The following is a 21,641-nucleotide window of genomic DNA, read 5'->3' on the forward strand; positions in this document are numbered from 1 at the left end:
AAAGGTGATAATTTTTTCCCTTTCAATAATGTAGAGCTGAAAAGTTGATCCAATATGAATGATTGACCTATTAAACTGGAGATAGATCATTGAAAGGAATTTAATTATTGGGGAAAGTATCTATGCATATCTAATTATATATAACCAAATTAGTAATGGTCTGGTATAACTGGAAAAATACATCTGAAAAGTTATTATTGTAAAAATGAAAATCATTATTTAAAAATCGGTCTTACTAAATAGTGATTTAAGTCGGGATTTAAACTCAAAACAACCCTGTTTAAAATGTCAAGGCAATTAAAAACCTCTTGATTTGTGTAAATATAAAAATTGTGCTTGTCCCATACTCCAACTTTGTATGTGGTAATAGTATATAACACAGATATATACTCACTTCTATGTACAAGCTTTTCGGAGGCTTCATGTCTTGTGTAATATCCAACCCTTCTTCACCTCCCAACGATCGCATGTATGTAGCCAATGACTTCTTATACTGGTTGAACCAGTCTGTCTATTAAAGAAAGGGAAGACATAGGATTTAAAAGCTGAACTGTCCAAAAAACTGGAATAGAATGTTTGCCAAGTGCCCTACAATTCTGAATAGGGAGAACTGCCGATTGCTTCAGACAACAGAGAAAAAAGCTTATATTTGTGCTACTACCCACAAACTCACAGCCTTCCACATATACAGGTAGCCCTCAGTTTACGCCAGGGTTAGGTTCCAGAAGGAATGGTTGTAAATCGAAAGAGTTGTAAATTGAAACCCAGTTTATAATATAAGTCAATGGGAAGTGAGGGAGTTAGGTTCCAGGCCCCTCTCAAAATTGTCATAAGTAACACCTAATACATTATTTTTAAAGCTTTGAAATGAAGACTTTAAATGCTAAAAAGCATTATAAACCTAAAAAAACCCTAAACAAACAGAATATATAATTAAACTAAGTTAAATAAACAAAAACATTTGCTAAACAGCATTATAAACCTAATAAAATAATCACACAACACAGACTTCACTTGCATTTTTCTGCAAACAGTTCTTTCTATGCATTCCAATCTGGACTGATTTATAGACAGGAAGACCTTGTTCCTTTGAAATCTGCTCGATGGCTGAGGTCTGGTTAAACTGATTAATTTCAGCTTGCTTGGCTTTGCTGTAACACAAGCCGACAGCTCCACCTACTGGCTAATTTATTAAATGCACTGCTTCTCAATGCTTTTCAATAGCAGTAACATGACTGGGAAAAAAAAAAGGTTGTTCTGAAACGGTGTAAATTGAATCGTTGTAAACCGAGGGCCACCTGTACCACAAAGCCAATGTCTTTTTCCTTAATTATAGTAATGTGGTGAATTTAAAAAAGGGGAACTGGGCAATTCCCATTATCCCTGCAATGCAAAATAAAATTAAAAAAAGATGCGAAAGTCATTATTAAACTTTCATGGTTCAGATAGGCCATGCAATTTTTAAGAAACTTTCAATTTAGTTCTATGACTCAATGTTTTTACTATTAAATGTACCTCACTAAAAATGATTTTTTTTTCTCTTTTGAGGATTGATCTCTGCATATATACAAACATGATCTGTGGCCTGGTTAAACAGGCATTGTATGAAAAACAGAGCTGGTGAGAGCTCATACATACATTAGTATTAGAGTTAAAATATTCTCCTTTAAAATCACAAAACCTCACTATTGTATTTTTGTTTGTATCTTGTGTATTATATTTTCTTAAGGATTTGCTTGTTTTGGTACAAAGAACAGAATTAAAAAAACTGAAATGTTTTCACATCCCAATTAAAAAACAAATATCAATTATAAATATGATCAGAATATATCACATTTGTTTGTTGCATTTAATATTAAGATAATGGTTTATAATGTGTTTTCTTTAGATCTTACAGTAGCTAAAATAAGATAGAAACCTCTTCTGCAGACATATGGAACCTCAGGGCATTTGGAAGAACACTGCCATATTCCCACCGCAGTGCACGAATTCTAAGCAATCTGTCATACCTGTAAAAAAAGCACTGTATTAAACAGATTTACAGGGCTGGAAATTTCTACTAGTCATGGGCTAATACGAAATTATTTTTTCTTACTATTAAAAAACAGAATTTATGCTTACCTGATAAATTACTTTCTCCAACGGTGTGTCCGGTCCACGGCGTCATCCATTACTTGTGGGAAATATTCTCCCCCACAGGGAAAGGCAAGGAGAGCACACAGCAAGAGCTGTCCATATAGCTCCCCCTCTGGCTCCGCCCCCCAGTCATTCGACCGACGGTTAGAAGAAAAAAGGAGAAACTATAGGGTGCCGTGGTGACTGTAGTGTATAAAGAAAATTTTTTTCAACCTGATTAGGAAACCAGGGCGGGCCGTGGACCGGACACACCGTTGGAGAAAGTAATTTATCAGGTAAGCATAAATTCTGTTTTCTCCAACATTGGTGTGTCCGGTCCACGGCGTCATCCATTACTTGTGGGAACCAATACCAAAGCTTTAGGACACGGATGAAGGGAGGGAGCAAATCAGGTTACCTAAATGGAAGGCACCACGGCTTGCAAAACCTTTCTCCCAAAAATAGCCTCCGAAGAAGCATAAGTATCAAATTTGTAGAATTTGGCAAAAGTGTGCAGAGAGGACCAAGTCGCTGCCTTACATATCTGATCAACAGAAGCCTCGTTCTTGTAGGCCCAAGTGGAAGCCACAGCCCTAGTAAAGTGAGCTGTGATTCGGTCAGGAGGATGCCGTCCGGCAGTCTCATAAGCCAATCGGATAATGCTTTTCAGCCAGAAAGAGAGAGAGGTAGCAGTAGCTTTTTGACCTCTCCTCTTACCAGAGTAAACGACAAACAAAGATGAGGTTTGTCTAAAATCTTTTGTTGCTTCTAAGTAGAACTTTAAAGCACGAACAACATCTAAATTGTGTAATAAACGTTCCTTCTTTGAAACTGGATTCGGACACAGAGAAGGAACAACTATTTCCTGGTTAATATTCTTGTTGGAAACAACTTTTGGAAGAAAACCAGGCTTAGTACGCAAAACAACCTTATCTGAATGGAAAACCAGATAGGGTGAATTACATTGCAAAGCAGATAATTCAGAAACTCTTCTAGCAGAAGAAATAGCAACCAAAAACAGAACTTTCCAAGATAATAACTTAATATCTATGGAATGTAAAGGTTCAAACGGAACCCCTTGAAGAACTGAAAGAACTAAATTTAGACTCCAAGGAGGAGTCATGGGTCTGTAAACAGGCTTGATTCTAACCAAAGCCTGAACAAAAGCTTGTATATCTGGCACAGCTGCCAGTCATTTGTGTAACAAGACAGATAAAGCAGAAATCAGTCCTTTTAGAGAACTAGCTGACAACCCTTTATCCAAACCTTCTTGGAGAAAGGAGAGAATCTTTGGAATTTTAATCTTACTCCAGGAGAATCCCTTGGATTCACACCAGCAGATATATTTTTTCCATATTTTATGGTAAATCTTTCTAATCACAGGTTTTCTGGCTTGGACCAGAGTATCTATCACAGAATTCGAAAAACCACGCTTGGATAAAATCAAGCGTTCAATTTCCAAGCAGTCAGCTGCAGAGAAACTAGATTTGGATGTTCGAATGGACCTTGTACTAGAAGATCCTGTCTCAAAGGTAGCTTCCATGGTGGAGCCGATGACATATTCACCAGGTCTGCATACCAAGTCCTGCGTGGCCACGCAGGAGTTATCAGAATCACCGAGGCCTTCTCCTGTTTGATCCTGGCTATGAGCCTGGGAAGGAGAGGAAACGGTGGAAACACATACGCTAGGTTGAACGACCAAGGCGCCACTAATGCATCCACTAGAGTCGCCTTGGGATCCCTGGATCTGGACCCGTAGCAAGGAATCTTGAAGTTCTGACAGGACGCCATTAGATCCATGTCTGGAATGCCCCATAATTGGGTTAACTGAGCAAAGACCTCCGGGTGGAGTTCCCACTCCCCCGGATGGAAAGTCTGACGACTCAAATAGTCCGCCTCCCAGTTGTCTACTCCTGGGATGTGAATAGCAGATAGATGGCAGGAGTGATTCTCTGCCCATTGGATAATCTTGGTTACTTCCTTCATCGCTAGGGAACTCTTTGTTCCCCCCTGATGATTGATGTACGCAACAGTCGTTATGTTGTCCGACTGAAATCTTATGAACCTGGCTTCCGCTAGCTGATGCCAAGCCAGGAGCGCATAGAATATTGCTCTTAGTTCCAAAATGTTTATCGGGAGAAGCGACTCTTCCCGAGACCATAGGCCCTGAGCTTTCAGGGAGTCCCAGACCGCGCCCCACCCCAAGAGGCTGGCGTCGGTCGTGACGATGACCCACTCCGGTCTGCGGAAACTCATTCCCTGAGACAGGTGATCCTGGGTCAACCACCAGAGAAGTGAGTCCCTGGTTACCTGGTCTACTTGAATTTGGGGAGACAAGTCTGTATAGTCCCCATTCCACTGATTGAGCATGCACAGCTGTAATGGTCTTAGATGAATTCGAGCAAAAGGAAGCACGTCCATTGCTGCGACCATTAGTCCTATTACTTCCATGCACTGAGCTATGGAGGGTTGAGGAATAGAATGAAGAACTCAACAAACGTTTAGAAGCTTTAGCTTTCTGACTTCTGTCAGGAAGATCTTCATTTCCACAGAATCTATTATTGTTCCCAGAAAAGGAACCCTTGTGGACGGTGACAGTGAACTCTTTTCTATGTTCACCTTCCACCCGTGAGATCTGAGAAAAGCCAACACAATGTCTGTGTGGGCCCTCTAGAAGGGACCCTAGCACCTTTGTGAAAATTCTGGGAGCGGTGGCTAAACCGAATGGAAGAGCCACGAACTGGTAATGTTTGTCCAGAAAGGTGAACCTCAGGAACTGATGAGTTTTGTGGATTGGAATATGCAGATACGCATCCTTTAGATCCACGGTAGTCAAATATTGACCCTGCTGGATTGTCGGCAAGATTGTCTGAATGGTTTCCATTTTGAAGGATGGAAAACTGAGGAACTTGTTTAATATCTTTAAATCCAGAATTGGCCTGAAAGTTCCCTCTTTTTTTGGGAACCACAAACAGGTTTGAGTAAAAACCTAGACCTTGTTCCCCGGAGGGGACTGGGTTTATCACTCCCATCTTTGATAGGTCTCTTACACAATGTAAGAATGCCTGTTTCTTTATCTGGTCTGAAGATAAGCGAGACAGGTGGAACCTTCCCCTTGGAGGAAGTCCCTTGAACTCTAGCAGTTATACCTTGGAGACTATCTCTAGTGCCCAGGGATCCGGAACATCTCTTGCCCAAGCCTGAGCGAAGAGAGATAGTCTGCCCCCTACCAGATCCGGTCCCGGATCGGGGCTACCCCTTCATGCTGTCTTGGTAACAGCAGCAGGTTTCTTGGTCTGTTTACCCTTGTTCCAGCCTTGCATGGGCTTCCAAGCGGGTTTGGGCTGGGCCGCGTTACCTTCTTGTCTAGCGGCAGTGGAGTTATTAGCCGGTCCGTTCCTGAAATTGCAAAAGGAACGAAAATTAGACTTGTTCTTAGCCTTAAAATGCCTATCCTGTGGGAGGGCATGGCCCTTACCCCCAGTGATGTCTGAAATAATTTCTTTCAATTCCGGCCCAAAAAGGGTCTTACCCTTGAAAGGAATATTAAGTAACTTAGTCTTGGACGACACATCTGCCGACCAGGATTTCAGCCAAAGCGCCCTCCGCGCTACTATAGCAAAACCTGAGTTTTTCGCCACCAATTTCGTTATTTGAAAGGCGGCATCCAATATAAAGGAATTAGCTAATTTTAATGCGTGAATTCTGTCCATGACTTCTTCATAGGAAGTCTTTCTGGAGCGACCTTTTTAGTTCCTCGAACCAAAAGGACGCCGCTGAAGTGACAGTAATAACACACGTAGCTGATTGAAGGATGAACCCTTGCTGAACAAAAATCTTTTTAAGCAATCCTTCCAATTTTTTATCCATAGGATCTTTGAAAGCGTAGCTGTCCTCTATAGGAATAGTGGTGCGCTTCGCTAGTGTTGAAACAGCTCCCTCAACCTTCGGGACCGTCTGCCATGCGTCCCTTCTAGGGTCTACTATGGGAAACATTTTCTTAAATATAGGAGGTGGGGCAAAGGGTACACCTGGCTTCTCCCACTCCTTTTCCACTATGTTCGCTACCCTTTTGGGTATTGGAAAAGCGTCGTCGTGCACTGGGACCTCTAAAAATTTGTCCAATTTGCACAACTTCTCTGGTACTACCATAGAATCACAGTCATCCAGAGTAGCTAATACCTCCTTTAGCAAAGCGCGGAGATGTTCTAGCTTCAACTTAAATGCTACTATATCAGATTCTGCCTGTTGAGAAATCTTTCCTGAGTCTGAAATTTCACCCTCAGACAGCCCTTCCCTCACAGCCAATTCCGATTGATGTGAGGGTAAAATAGATAAAGCATCGTCAGCGTCTGATTGTTCATCCCTTTTATCTGTATTTAAAGCTGAACAATCACGCTTTCTCTGAAATGCTGGCAGTTTGGATACAAGATTTGCTATAGAATTATCCACTACTGCTGTTAATTGTTGCATAGAAATAAGCACTGGCGCGCTAGGTGTCGCCTGCGCGGGCAAAGCTGGTGTAGACACAGAAGGAGAGGATGTAGAACTATCCCCACATCTTGGTCAACATTATGAAATGTAACAGAGCTGTCCTCATTTTGTTTGGACGCTATGGCACAATTATCACAAACACTCGAAGGGGGAACCACATTTGTCTCTACACACACAGAACATAGGTTATCTGATGGCACAGACATGTTAAACAGATTTAGGCAGGCAAACAATGCAATAAAAACAATTTTAAACAAAAACGTTACTGTCTCTTTAAATAATAAAATGACACACTTTATTTCTGAATGTTCAAAAAACTATGAAGGCAATATCCGATTTTTCTGAAATTTGGACCCCAGTGTCTTAATGCTCAGAAAGTATTGCACAGCAAATATGGAGACTAGCTCTTAAAACAAGCAAACCGGAGCTAATTGTTGGATTTAACCGTTTTTATACACCACAATCCCTGCTTACAGCATTGCTGCAGCTTAACTTTCTTAGGGGGTCAATCATCCACAGAAATAAGCTTTCTGGAGTCACTTTCTGAGCCACAGGACCCTCTCACATGGAACTGCATGCACTGCCTTGAAATTAACTGAAGTGCCAAAATGAGGCCTCCTCCCTCAGTACACTAGAGTGAAGGGGCCTTCCTGACTAGATTTAGGTGTCTAAAGCAAGCCAGATCAAAAAAAAAAAAACAAACGTCCCCAAGTGTATATGAGCTTATAAAACATTTCAATTGCCATCATATTGTAATAAAAAACAATCGATTTGGCCCCTGACAGTGTCTACCAGCATAAAAATCAAAAAGGGGAAGCCTGTTATCTTTTTTGCTGAGGTGAAAGAAAAATGGCTTACCGTTTTTCCTGAGGGGAAAAATGACTGTCATCTAGCATTAGCCTGTGTTGTTAGAAGGAGACTAGTCATACCTGAAGCAGATAAGTCTGCAAACTGTTACCCCCAACTGAAGTTCTCTGGTTTCAACAGTCCTGCGTGGTAACAGAAATGGATTTTAGTTACTTGTGCTAAAATCATAGCCCTCTTAAACAGAAATCTTCATCACTTTTCTGTTGTAGAGTAAATAGTACAAGCCAGCACTATTTTAAAATAACAAACTCTTGATAGAAGAATAAAAAACTACAACTAACACCACAAACTCCTCACCATCCCCGTGGAGATGCTACTTGTTCAGAGCGGCAAGGAGAATGACTGGGGGGCGGAGCCAGAGGGGGAGCTATATGGACAGCTCTTGCTGTGTGCTCTCCTTGCCTTTCCCTGTGGGGGAGAATATTTCCCACAAGTAATGGATGACGCCGTGGACCGGACACACCAATGTTGGAGAAACTTTATTTTCCCCCTGAAATGTATTTCAATTTGAAATAAAGACCCTCTTTCCAAAAGATATTCAAAATAATAAGTAACAACCCCCCCATTCACAGCCGGCTTGATCGCACCATTAAACTCAATGTAGCTCGCTCCTGCTACCAGACCAGAAGCGAGCTACATTGAGTTTAATGGCACAATCGGGCTGTGAATAGACAGCGTGCCCGATGCACTTAGGGAAAACAAACAGACCCGCTCAGTAGAGCCACGAGCGGCGTACTGTAAAAGTAAATTTTCGTAGGAAAATTTCTCCGAAATCCTTTCAGGTAGAAAGCTGGCGCTAAGCTGATGTTATATACCGTAATTCTGCACTATGTGCAGAATTAAATAACATCTTGTGGGTTTACTGGCCCTTTAATATAATGAATATCTGGCCTATTAAGGGTCCTGAGGACTGGAGAGCCAATGACAAGATGCAAATGTGTGTAGCCACCAATCACCAGCTAGCTCCCAATAGTGCATTGCTCTAAGTATGCTTTTAACAAAGGATAACAAAAGAACAAAGCAAATGTAATAGAAGTGTCTTAAAATATAATGCAAGTTTACTTTTGACTTTCCTATTCCTTTATCCAATACTATTAATTCAATTAATGAGAATTATACAATTATTACTGCTATTGTATTGTCTTTTTAATACAATTCTACTGTATTTATTGGCACTTTAACACCTAAACTGAGCACACACAAGAACTTTAACACTGACAAAAATGTTAAAGGGACATAAAAAAATAAATAAATGATTTCCGTGCTTCAGCAGCTTTGAATACAATTTAAATCTTAACAGATGCCTGCCCAAGTACACAGCTCTTTTAAATCAATGCTGTCTCATATGTCCCACAGAACACTCAGATGGTTTTGGAACTGGAACTTTTTTTAAACTAGAAGTCAAAATTAAATTCTCATGGCAGATATTGCAATGTATTCCTGATATCAAAATGAATTTTCCCCCTTGGTATCTTATGTTAAAATGGTTCAGGTGTGTAAATATGACACTATATGGCAGCAGTGTATTAACAATGACTGGATAATAGCAGGGTTGGCCTAATGAAGCTGGGAGTCTGCACCTCTAATTCTTACAGGAATAAGAAAACCTACAATTTTCAGTTAAATTAAACAAAAAAAGAAAAAAAAAAGGGACCAAGTTATAAAAGTTATACTGCAGTTTATTTTCTACTAAAAATAATAATTATATTACAATTACAAAATGTTTAAACTGACAAACACTTTGGAATGGTAATATAAAATGATAGATTGTGTATATAAAACTTTGCAATATATTTCATTATTTGCTTTTCAGTTCTTGTTAGAAGAGGAAATGCAGAACACATTTTGTCACAGCCATTGGCTGCACACTCAGGACTTATGTTTCTGCTGAGGCCAATTTGAGACAGTTATAAATAAGTTACAAGATGGCAGCACCCATTGCTTTATAGACACTAAAACACCTATTTTGTCAGTATTTAAATAACTAATTAAACTTTAAAAAATCCATCTACATGTTATTCTCAGACTAATATTTTCTTTGAATGCTTCATTCTGTCTAGCATTTATTTAGTGTTTAATGTCCCTTTAAAGGGACACTAAACCCACATTTTTTCTTTCATGATTCAGATAGAGCATGCAATTTTAAGCAACTTTCTAATTTACTCTTATCAATTGTCTTAGTTCTCGTGCTAGCTTTATTTATAAAGCAGGAATATAAAGCTTAAGAGCCAGACCATTTTTGGTTGAGAACCTGGGTTATGCTTTCTTATTGGTTTGCTAAATGTAGCCACCAATAAGCAAGCCCTATCCAGGGTGCTGAACCTAAAATGGGCTGGCTCCTAAGCTTTAAATTCCTGCTTTTTAAATAAAGATAGCAAGAGAACAAGGAAAAATAGGAGTAAATTAGAAAGTTGCTGCTCTATCCGAATCATGAAAGAAAAAAAAATGGGTTTAGTATCCCTTTAAGTACTATCCAAAATATGTAAAGCAATTACTCTGTCACTTCCAATAATTCTGTAAAAGATAAAAAAATCTTCCTAGGTGTCTTTTTTAACCAGTGTCAGTGCAAAATGTTAAAAACTTACAAATATGCAACAACACACCGCCGATTTCTAAGCAGACAACAGTGCCGAAATTTTATGGTTGGTATCAAGTCGCTACGTCCTTCGGTTTTTGCTTCATTACTAAAATGGAGAAAACCCAAAATTAAAAAAATAAACCTTTTTTATTCTTACCAAATAAGAAGCAAACACCTTTTGTGTTTGTTTTTAAAAAGTAACTCTGTTATACTTGGATTTTTAAATAGTTATGAATAGAGTACAGATTACAGGAAATATCTTGCCTACGTTATACAAATCTTTACAAACACATACTAACAATATAAATGTGTGGGCTGCATAAAAAAAAAAAAAAAAACAAAAAAAAAAAAAAAACACAGCTTAATGTCTTTAAGTTGAGTGTTGTGCTTTTTTTTAAAAAAAAATAAAAAAAATAATATAAATTAACAAGATGCTCTGCATTGTAATAAAATAGCTCTCAAGTAATCTGGAATTCTTCTACAACCATACAGATTGAAATAGGTTTCTAACTTGTCTAGAGCTTCTGTAGGGGCCCAGCACTGTAATGTAAATGCTTTCATCTGCTTTTCCAGCAATTGAGAATTTAATCACAGAAAATCTTTAGAGTACCAACAGGATAAGTCTGCAAGCTAAAAAACAGGTCATAAATCACAGAGCAGTACATTAGAGAGATGCATTTTATTGTGGTTATTAAATAGACGCATAAAATGAACACTTAAAGAAATTTAAGAAAATGTTAATTTCATTTAATATGTGCATTTTCTGTTTTCATATTTGTATTGGAAGCTGCCTTAGACTAATCTGAAAATGAGATTTGTTTTAACTGCCAAAAGAAAGGAATATTATTAGCTGAACTAATGGGAAACCACTGCGTTTAACAATTAAAAATACACTCATATTTCATTATTTCCTTTTTTTTTAAATTTATTTTTTAAAAAAGGATTTAATTGAAGTTCAATTGCTGTATAAGTCCACAAAAACAATCTTATGGGTAGCTAAATACTTAATACACCAGCTTTTTCCCCCCCAGAAGTGTCCAAGATAGCAAAAAAAAAAAGACAGTGATGAGTTTTACACAAACATAAGTATGCTAGTTTAAAGGGATAATGCAGTCATTTTTTTCCTTACACAAAAAGGATCATATTTCAACATGTTTTATACCTCCTCTAACTAACATTGCCTCGCAAGTTTGCAAGAGATTAAATTAAACGTTTTTACTTGTTAAAATTTTTCACCAGGGAAAAAAAAAACAAACTACAACGCTGCTCTTAAATATATGTAGGATAGAAAAAGTCTTTGTGCAATGTCCCTTTAAACAGTTTAATGCTTTTTTTTATTACAACAATGGACCGTTATACATCCTTTTAAACAGTGGGTTGCACTTAACACCTTGTGCCATATGGATGTAGGGTACTACATCACACAGTACTTTAAGCAGCATACTGTGTTAATGTAGTACCTATGTCCAGCACAGAGGTGCATGTTGAGATCCCCACTGTCAGCTTAGAAAGCCAGAGGCGCAAACCAGGGGGCATAATGCATCTTCCTTTATATGGTAAGAGAGTACTCCCTTACCATATGAAGCCAGATTGGCAATAGTTATAGAGAGTGACACTGTGTTGATGCTGAGTGGGAGAGAAGCTGGTGGGCAGCCCAGTGCAGGAGGGGCAAGGGATGGGCGGGGTTCCCTACACTACAGAAAATGCTTTGGAAAAGAGATGAAAAGATGCATCCCTACACCAGGGGTCGACAAATCTGTTTAAAATGTATGAGCCAGTAAAAATATTTAGGAACCAGACAGTGATATTTGCATATACAGTGTTCTCCCCAGGACCTTTTTAAAGGGTGCTGATTTAACCACCCGGCTAAAATTTAAGCCAATATTAAACAAACATTATCATATATTAAAATGTTTGTGTTTATTGAACAAATTGTCATTAAATGAATGTGTGTTAAATAATGCAATTCATTTATGGTTTGGATAGAAAATGTTATAATTAGAAAGTATTAATTTGCCCCCACTCTGCTACTTCATAATGCCACCCAGCTGGCAAAATTTTCTATGGAGAACACTGTATATAGATATATAAAGAATAAACCAAAAAGTTAGGAGCGATGGGTAAAATTCTGGCTCCTGGGATTGTCAAACCCTGCCCTAAACTACAGAGAAGTATTGATTGAATGGGGGAGATGGGACACTAAACTGCAGGGAAAAAAAGAAAAAAGAAAAAAAAGTGATCTTGTAGGGGAAGGGGGGCGCACTACACAAGAAAAAAAAAAAAAAAAAAAAAAAAAAAAAAAAAAAAAGCATACAGAAAATATAAAATAAAAATAATAATTTGTTGCCAATAACAAACATGGTGGTGAGCAGGGTGAGGGATCCCTACATCACAGAAATTAAAAATAAAACCCCACACTGCATACTGACAGGAGGTCTGCCAGTACCAAATATGGTGGTAACCAGTGTATGTGGGTGTGTGTTGGGGTAAACCCTACATTACATCAAATATTAATCTTACAAGCTTATTAACCCCTTCACTGCCAGGAATTTCAGAAGTGTGGGGTGCAGCTGCAATTAGTGGCCGAATTGCCAAAAACCAATGGTTAAGCCATGCATGTCTGCTGTTTCTGAACAAAGGGGAACCAAGAGAAGCATTTACAACCATTTTTCTTTGGACTGCAGCAGTCTTGTGTGTAAATTTTCTTCTGTTAAGTGTGATCAGTCCACGGGTCATCATTACTTCTGGGATATTACTCCTCCCCAACAGGAAGTGCAAGAGGATTCACCCAGCAGAGCTGCACATAGCTCCTCCCCCCTACGTCACTCCCAGTCATTCTCTTGCACCCAACGACTAGATAGGATGTGTGAGAGGACTATGGTGATTATACTTAGTTTTATATCTTCAATCAAAAGTTTGTTATTTTAAAATAGCACCGGAGTGTGTTATTACCTCTCTGGCAGAGTTTGAAGAAGAATCTACCAGAGTTTTGCTATGATTTTAGCCGGAGTAGTTAAGATCATATTGCTGTTTCTCGGCCATCTGAGGAGAGGTAAACTTCAGATCAGGGGACAGCGGGCAGATGAATCTGCATAGAGGTATGTAGCAGCTTTTATTTTCTGACAATGGAATTGATGAGAAAATCCTGCCATACCGATATAATGTCATGTATGTATACTTTACACTTCAGTATTCTGGGGAATGGTACTTCACTAGAATTACACTGTAAGAAGTACATAAAGCTGTTTAATAACTAAGAAATTATGTTTAACGTTTTTGCTGGAATGTAAAATCGTTTTCATTTGCTGAGGTACTGAGTGAATAAATGTTTGGGCACTATTTTTCCACTTGGCAGTTGCTTAATCTTTTTTCTGACAGTTTCTGTTCTCTCTCACTGCTGTGTGTGAGGGGGAGGGGCCGTTTTTTTGGCGCTTTTGCTACGCATCAGAAATTTCAGTCAGCAGCTCATTGTATTCCCTGCACGATCCGGTTCATCTCTACAGAACTCAGGGGTCTTCAAAACTTATTTTGAGGGAGGTAATTTCTCTCAGCAGAGCTGTGAGAATTATAGTTGACTGAGATAAACGTTTATTCTGTAATTTTTTTCCTGCTTTCAGAATTTGTTATCTTTGCTAATGGGATTAAACCTTTGCTAAAGTTGTGTTGTTTACAAGGATTGAGGCTATAACTGTTTCAATTTATTAATTTTCAACTGTCATAGATCTTCTGTGCTTCTTAAAGGCACAGTACGTTTTTAATAATATTCTAATAGAATTGTATTCCAAGTTGCAAGTTTATTTGCTACTGTGTTAAACATGTCCGATTCAGAGGAAGATACCTGTGTCATTTGTTGCAATGCCAAAGTGGAGCCCAATAGAAATTTATGTACTAACTGTATTGATGCTACTTTAAATAAAAGTCAATCTGTACAAATTGAACAAATTTCACCAAACAACGAGGGGAGAGTTATGCCGACTAACTCGCCTCACGTGTCAGTACCTGCATCTCCCGCTCGGGAGGTGCGTGATATTGTAGCGCCGAGTACATCTGGGCGGCCATTACAAATCACATTACAGGATATGGCTACTGTTATGACTGAAGTTTTGGCTAAATTACCAGAACTAAGAGGTAAGCGTGATCACTCTGGGGTGAGAACAGAGTGCGCTGATAATATTAGGGCCATGTCAGACACTGCGTCACAGGTGGCAGAACATGAGGACGGAGAACTTCATTCTGTGGGTGACGGTTCTGATCCAAACAGACTAGATTCAGATATTTCAAATTTTAAATTTAAGCTGGAAAACCTCCGTGTATTACTAGGGGAGGTGTTAGCGGCTCTGAATGATTGTAACACAGTTGCAATACCAGAGAAAATGTGTAGGTTATGTAATATTTTGCGGTACTGAGGTTTTTCCTATACCTAAGAGACTTACTGAGATTGTTACTAAGGAGTGGGATAGACCCGGTGTGCCGTTCTCACCCCCTCCGATATTTAGAAAAATGTTTCCAATAGACGCCACCACACGGGACTTATGGCAAACGGTCCCTAAGGTGGAGGGAGCAGTTTCTACTTTAGCTAAGCGTACCACTATCCCGGTGGAGGATAGCTGTGCTTTTTCAGATCCAATGGATAAAAAAAATTAGAGGGTTACCTTAAGAAAATGTTTGTTCAACAAGGTTTTATATTGCAACCCCTTGCATGCATTGCGCCGATCACGGCTGCAGCGGCATTCTGGATTGAGTCTCTGGAAGAGAACATTAGTTCAGCTACTCTGGACGACATTACGGACAGGCTTAGAGTCCTTAAACTAGCTAATTCATTCATTTCGGAGGCCGTAGTACATTTAACTAAACTTACGGCGAAGAATTCAGGATTCGCCATTCAGGCACGCAGGGCGCTGTGGCTAAAATCCTGGTCAGCTGATGTTACTTCTAAGTCTAAATTGCTTAATATACCTTTCAAAGGGCAGACCTTATTCGGGCCCGGGTTGAAGGAGATTATCGCTGACATTACAGGAGGTAAAGGCCATGCCCTGCCTCAGGACAAAGCCAAAGTTAAGGCTAGACAGTCTAATTTTCGTTCCTTTCGTAATTTCAAAGCAGGAGCAGCATCAACTTCCTCTGCACCAAAACAGGAGGGAGCTGTTGCTCGCTACAGACAAGGCTGGAAACCTAACCAGTCCTGGAACAAGGGCAAGCAGGCCAGGAAACCTGCTGCTGCCCCTAAAACAGCATGAATTGAGGGCCCCCGATCCGGGATCGGATCTAGTGGGGGGCAGACTTTCTCTCTTCGCCCAGGCTTGGGCAAGAGATGTCCAGGATCCCTGGGCGCTAGAGATAATATCTCAGGGATACCTTCTGGACTTCAAATACTCTCCTCCAAGAGAGAGATTTCACCTGTCAAGGCTGTCAACAATCCAGACAAAGAAAGAGGCGTTTCTACGCTGCGTACAAGAGCTCTTGTTAATGGGAGTAATCCATCCAGTTCCACGGTCGGAACAGGGACAGGGGTTTTACTCAAATCTGTTTGTGGTTCCCAAAAAAGAGGGAACTTTCAGACCAATCCTGGACTTAAAGATCCTAAACAAATTCCTAAGAGTTCCATCGTTCAAGATGGAGACTATTCGGACAATTTTACCTATGATCCAAGAGGGTCAGTACATGACCACTGTGGATTTAAAAGATGCTTACCTTCACATACCGATTCACAAGGATCATTACCGGTACCTAAGGTTTGCCTTCCTAGACAGGCATTACCAGTTTGTGGCTCTTCCATTCGGATTGGCTACAGCTCCAAGAATCTTCACAAAGGTTCTGGGTGCTCTTCTGGCGGTACTAAGACCGCGGGGAATCTCGGTAGCTCCATACCTAGACGACATTCTGATACAAGCTTCAAGCTTTCAAACTGCCAAGTTTCATACAGAGTTAGTACTGGCATTTCTAAGGTCACATGGATGGAAGGTGAACGAAAAGAAAAGTTCACTCGTTCCACTCACAAGAGTTCCCTTCCTGGGGACTCTTATAGATTCTGTAGAAATGAAGATTTACCTGACAGAGGACAGGCTAACAAGACTTCAAAGTGCTTGCCGCACCCTTCATTCCATTCAACACCCGTCAGTGGCTCAATGCATGGAGGTTATCGGCTTAATGGTAGCGGCAATGGACATAGTACCCTTTGCACGCTTACACCTCAGACCACTGCAACTGTGCATGCTAAGTCAGTGGAATGGGGATTACTCAGACTTGTCCCCTTCTCTGAATCAGGATCAAGAGACCAGAAATTCTCTTCTATGGTGGCTTTCTCGGCCACATCTGTCCAGGGGGATGCCATTCAGCAGACCAGACTGGACAATTGTAACAACAGACGCCAGCCTTCTAGGTTGGGGTGCCGTCTGGAATTCTCTGAAGGCTCAGGGACAATGGAGTCAGGAGGAGAGTCTCCTGCCAATAAACATTCTGGAATTGAGAGCAGTTCTCAATGCACTCCTGGCTTGGCCCCAGTTGACAACTCGGGGGTTCATCAGGTTTCAGTCGGACAACATCACGACCGTAGCTTACATCAACCATCAGGGAGGGACAAGAAGCTCCCTAGCTATGATGGAAGTATCAAAGATAATTCGCTGGGCAGAGTCTCACTCTTGCCACCTGTCAGCAATCCACATCCCGGGAGTGGAGAACTGGGAGGCGGATTTCTTAAGTCGTCAGACTTTTCATCCGGGGGAGTGGGAACTTCATCCGGAGGTCTTTGCCCAAATACTTCGACGTTGGGGCAAACCAGAGATAGATCTCATGGCGTCTCGACAGAACGCCAAGCTTCCTCGTTACGGGTCCAGATCCAGGGATCCAGGAGCAGTCCTGATAGATGCCCTGACAGCACCTTGGGACTTCAGGATGGCTTACGTGTTTCCACCCTTCCCGATGCTTCCTTGATTGATTGCCAGAATCAAACAGGAGAGAGCATCAGTGATTCTAATAGCACCTGCATGGCCACGCAGGACTTGGTATGCAGACCTGGTGGACATGTCATCCTGTCCACCTTGGTCTCTACCTCTGAAACAGGACCTTCTGATACAGGGTCCTTTCAAACATCAAAATCTAACTTCTCTGAAGCTGACTGCTTGGAAATTGAACGCTTGATTTTATCAAGACGTGGGTTTTCTGAGTCAGTTATTGATACCTTAATACAGGCTAGGAAGCCTGTTACCAGAAAGATTTACCATAAGATATGGCGTAAATACTTATATTGGTGTGAATCCAAAGGTTACTCTTGGAGTAAGGTTAGGATTCCTAGGATATTGTCTTTTCTACAAGAAGGTTTAGAAAAGGGTTTATCTGCTAGTTCATTAAAAGGGACAGATCTCAGCTCTGTCCATTCTGTTACACAAACGTCTGTCAGAAAATCCTGACGTCCAGGCCTTTTGTCAGGCTTTGGCCAGGATTAAGCCTGTGTTTAAAGCTGTTGCTCCACCATGGAGTTTAAACCTTGTTCTTAATGTTTTACAGGGCGTTCCGTTTGAACCCCTTCATTCCATTGATATAAAGTTGTTATCTTGGAAAGTTCTATTTTTAATGGCTATTTCCTTGGCTCGAAGAGTCTCTGAATTATCAGCCTTACATTGTGATTCTCCTTATTTGATTTTTCATTCGGATAAGGTAGTTCTGCGTACTAAACCTGGGTTCTTACCTAAGGTAGTTACTAACAGGAATATCAATCAAGAGATTGTTGTTCCTTTTCTGTGCCCAAATCCTTCTTCGAAGAAGGAACGTCTACTGCACAACCTGGATGTAGTCCGTGCTCTAAAATTTTACTTACAGGCAACTAAGGAATTTCGACAAACGTCTTCTTTGTTTGTCGTTTACTCTGGTCAGAGGAGAGGTCAAAAAGCTTCTGCTACCTCTCTTTCTTTTTGGCTTCGTAGCATAATTCGTTTAGCCTATGAGACTGCTGGACAGCAGCCTCCTGAAAGAATTACAGCTCATTCTACTAGAGCTGTGGCTTCCACTTGGGCCTTCAAGAATGAAGCCTCTGTTGAACAGATTTGCAAGGCTGCAACTTGGTCTTCGCTTCATACTTTTTCCAAATTTTACAAATTTGACACTTTTGCTTCATCGGAGGCTATTTTTGGGAGAAAGGTTCTTCAGGCAGTGGTTCCTTCTGTATAAAGAGCCTGCCTATCCCTCCCGTCATCCGTGTACTTTTGCTTTGGTATCCCAGAAGTAATGATGACCCGTGGACTGATCACACTTAACAGAAGAAAACATAATTTATGCTTACCTGATAAATTCCTTTCTTCTGTAGTGTGATCAGTCCACGGCCCGCCCTGTTTTTAGGCAGGTAAATATTTTTTAATTTATACTCCAGTCACCACTTCACCCTTGGCTTCTCCTTTCTCGTTGGTCCTTGGTCGAATGACTGGGAGTGACGTAGGGGGGAGGAGCTATGTGCAGCTCTGCTGGGTGAATCCTCTTGCACTTCCTGTTGGGGAGGAGTAATATCCCAGAAGTAATGATGACCCGTGGACTGATCACACTACAGAAGAAAGGAATTTATCAGGTAAGCATAAATTATGTTATTTCAGTGAGAAATCTGAAATTTAAGAAAAAGTAAGCATTTTTTTTTTCTATTTTATACAATCGATTTGGCAGCCAATTAGTGGCATCAAATATAACAAAATGGGCCTAGATCAATAACCTTGGGTTTTCTACTTTAACATATATATAATTTTCATCGTAAACAAAAACATAATTTATGCTTACCTGATAAATTCCTTTCTTCTGTAGTGTGATCAGTCCACGGGTCATCATTACTTCTGGGATATTACTCCTCCCCAACAGGAAGTGCAAGAGGATTCACCCAGCAGAGCTGCATATAGCTCCTCCCCTCTACGTCACTCCCAGTCATTCGACCAAGGACCAACGAGAAAGGAAAAGCCAAGGGTGAAGTGGTGACTGGAGTATAAATTAAAAAATATTTACCTGCCTTAAAAACAGGGCGGGCCGTGGACTGATCACACTACAGAAGAAAGGAATTTATCAGGTAAGCATAAATTATGTTTTCTTCTGTTAAGTGTGATCAGTCCACGGGTCATCATTACTTCTGGGATACCAATACCAAAGCAAAAGTACACGGACGACGGGAGGGATAGGCAGGCTCTTTATACAGAAGGAACCACTGCCTGAAGAACCTTTCTCCCAAAAATAGCCTCCGATGAAGCAAAAGTGTCAAATTTGTAAAATTTGGAAAAAGTATGAAGCGAAGACCAAGTTGCAGCCTTGCAAATCTGTTCAACAGAGGCCTCATTCTTGAAGGCCCAAGTGGAAGCCACAGCTCTAGTAGAATGAGCTGTAATTCTTTCAGGAGGCTGCTGTCCAGCAGTCTCATAAGCTAAACGAATTATGCTACGAAGCCAAAAAGAAAGAGAGGTAGCGGAAGCTTTTTGACCTCTCCTCTGCCCAGAGTAAATGACAAACAGAGAAGACGTTTGTCGAAATTCCTTAGTTGCCTGTAAGTAAAATTTTAGAGCACGGACTACATCCAGGTTGTGCAGGAGACGTTCCTTCTTTGAAGAAGGATTTGGGCATAAAGAAGGAACAACAATCTCTTGATTGATATTCCTGTTAGTAACTACCTTAGGTAAGAACCCAGGTTTAGTACGCAGGACTACCTTATCCGAATGAAAAATCAAATAAGGAGAATCACAATGTAAGGCTGATAATTCAGAGACTCTTCGAGCCGAGGAAATAGCCATTAAAAATAGAACTTTCCAAGATAACAACTTTATATCAATGGAATGAAGGGGTTCAAACGGAACGCCCTGTAAAACATTAAGAACAAGGTTTAAACTCCATGGTGGAGCAACAGTTTTAAACACAGGCTTAATTCTGGCCAAAGCCTGACAAAAAGCCTGGACGTCAGGAACTTCTGACAGACGTTTGTGTAACAGAATGGACAGAGCTGAGATCTGTCCCTTTAATGAACTAGCAGATAAACCCTTTTCTAAACCTTCTTGTAGAAAAGACAATATCCTAGGAATCCTAACCTTACTCCAAGAGTAACCTTTGGATTCACACCAATATAGGTATTTACGCCATATCTTATGGTAAATCTTTCTGGTAACAGGTTTCCTAGCCTGTATTAAGGTATCAATAACTGACTCAGAAAATCCACGTCTTGATAAAATCAAGCGTTCAATTTCCAAGCAGTCAGCTTCAGAGAAGTTAGATTTTGATGTTTGAAGGGACCCTGTATCAGAAGGTCCTGTTTCAGAGGTAGAGACCAAGGTGGACAGGATGACATGTCCACCAGGTCTGCATACCAAGTCCTGCGTGGCCACGCAGGTGCTATTAGAATCACTGATGCTCTCTCTTGTTTGATTCTGGCAATCAATCGAGGAAGCAACGGGAAGGGTGGAAACACGTAAGCCATCCTGAAGTCCCAAGGTGCTGTCAGAGCATCTATCAGGACTGCTCCTGGATCCCTGGATCTGGACCCGTAACGAGGAAGCTTGGCGTTCTGTCGAGACGCCATGAGATCTATCTCTGGTTTGCCCCAACGTCGAAGTATTTGGGCAAAGACCTCCGGATGAAGTTCCCACTCCCCCGGATGAAAAGTCTGACGACTTAAGAAATCCGCCTCCCAGTTCTCCACTCCCGGGATGTGGATTGCTGACAGGTGGCAAGAGTGAGACTCTGCCCAGCGAATTATCTTTGATACTTCCATCATAGCTAGGGAGCTTCTTGTCCCTCCCTGATGGTTGATGTAAGCTACAGTCGTGATGTTGTCCGACTGAAACCTGATGAACCCCCGAGTTGTCAACTGGGGCCAAGCCAGGAGGGCATTGAGAACTGCTCTCAATTCCAGAATGTTTATTGGCAGGAGACTCTCCTCCTGACTCCATTGTCCCTGAGCCTTCAGAGAATTCCAGACGGCACCCCAACCTAGAAGGCTGGCGTCTGTTACAATTGTCCAGTCTGGTCTGCTGAATGGCATCCCCCTGGACAGATGTGGCCGAGAAAGCCACCATAGAAGAGAATTTCTGGTCTCTTGATCCAGATTCAGAGAAGGGGATACGTCTGAGTAATCCCCATTCCACTGACTTAGCATGCACAGTTGCAGTGGTCTGAGGTGTAAGCGTGCAAAGGGTACTATGTCCATTGCCGCTACCATTAAGCCGATTACCTCCATGCATTGAGCCACTGACGGGTGTTGAATGGAATGAAGGGTGCGGCAAGCACTTTGAAGTCTTGTTAGCCTGTCCTCTGTCAGGTAAATCTTCATTTCTACAGAATCTATAAGAGTCCCCAGGAAGGGAACTCTTGTGAGTGGAACGAGTGAACTTTTCTTTTCGTTCACCTTCCATCCATGTGACCTTAGAAATGCCAGCACTAACTCTGTATGAGACTTGGCAGTTTGAAAGCTTGAAGCTTGTATCAGAATGTCGTCTAGGTATGGAGCTACCGAGATTCCCCGCGGTCTTAGTACCGCCAGAAGAGCACCCAGAACCTTTGTGAAGATTCTTGGAGCTGTAGCCAATCCGAATGGAAGAGCCACAAACTGGTAATGCCTGTCTAGGAAGGCAAACCTTAG

General features: G+C 41.0%; 1 protein-coding gene across 1 annotated transcript in view; it reads right to left on the minus strand.

Annotated features, from left to right (window-relative positions):
- GINS1 (GINS complex subunit 1) overlaps nt 1-21,641 on the minus strand; it is a 62,818-nt gene that overhangs the window by 11,602 nt on the left and 29,575 nt on the right. Inside the window, exons 3-5 of the mRNA XM_053709294.1 lie at nt 10,062-10,160; nt 1,919-2,009; nt 395-511 (exon numbers count right to left, since the gene is read on the minus strand). Of these exons, the coding sequence (XP_053565269.1) occupies nt 395-511; nt 1,919-2,009; nt 10,062-10,160 (307 nt within the window). The remainder of the gene's footprint in view (nt 1-394; nt 512-1,918; nt 2,010-10,061; nt 10,161-21,641) is intronic.

Source organism: Bombina bombina, chromosome 4 (genome assembly GCF_027579735.1).
Source record: "Bombina bombina isolate aBomBom1 chromosome 4, aBomBom1.pri, whole genome shotgun sequence".
NCBI lineage: Eukaryota > Metazoa > Chordata > Amphibia > Anura > Bombinatoridae > Bombina > Bombina bombina.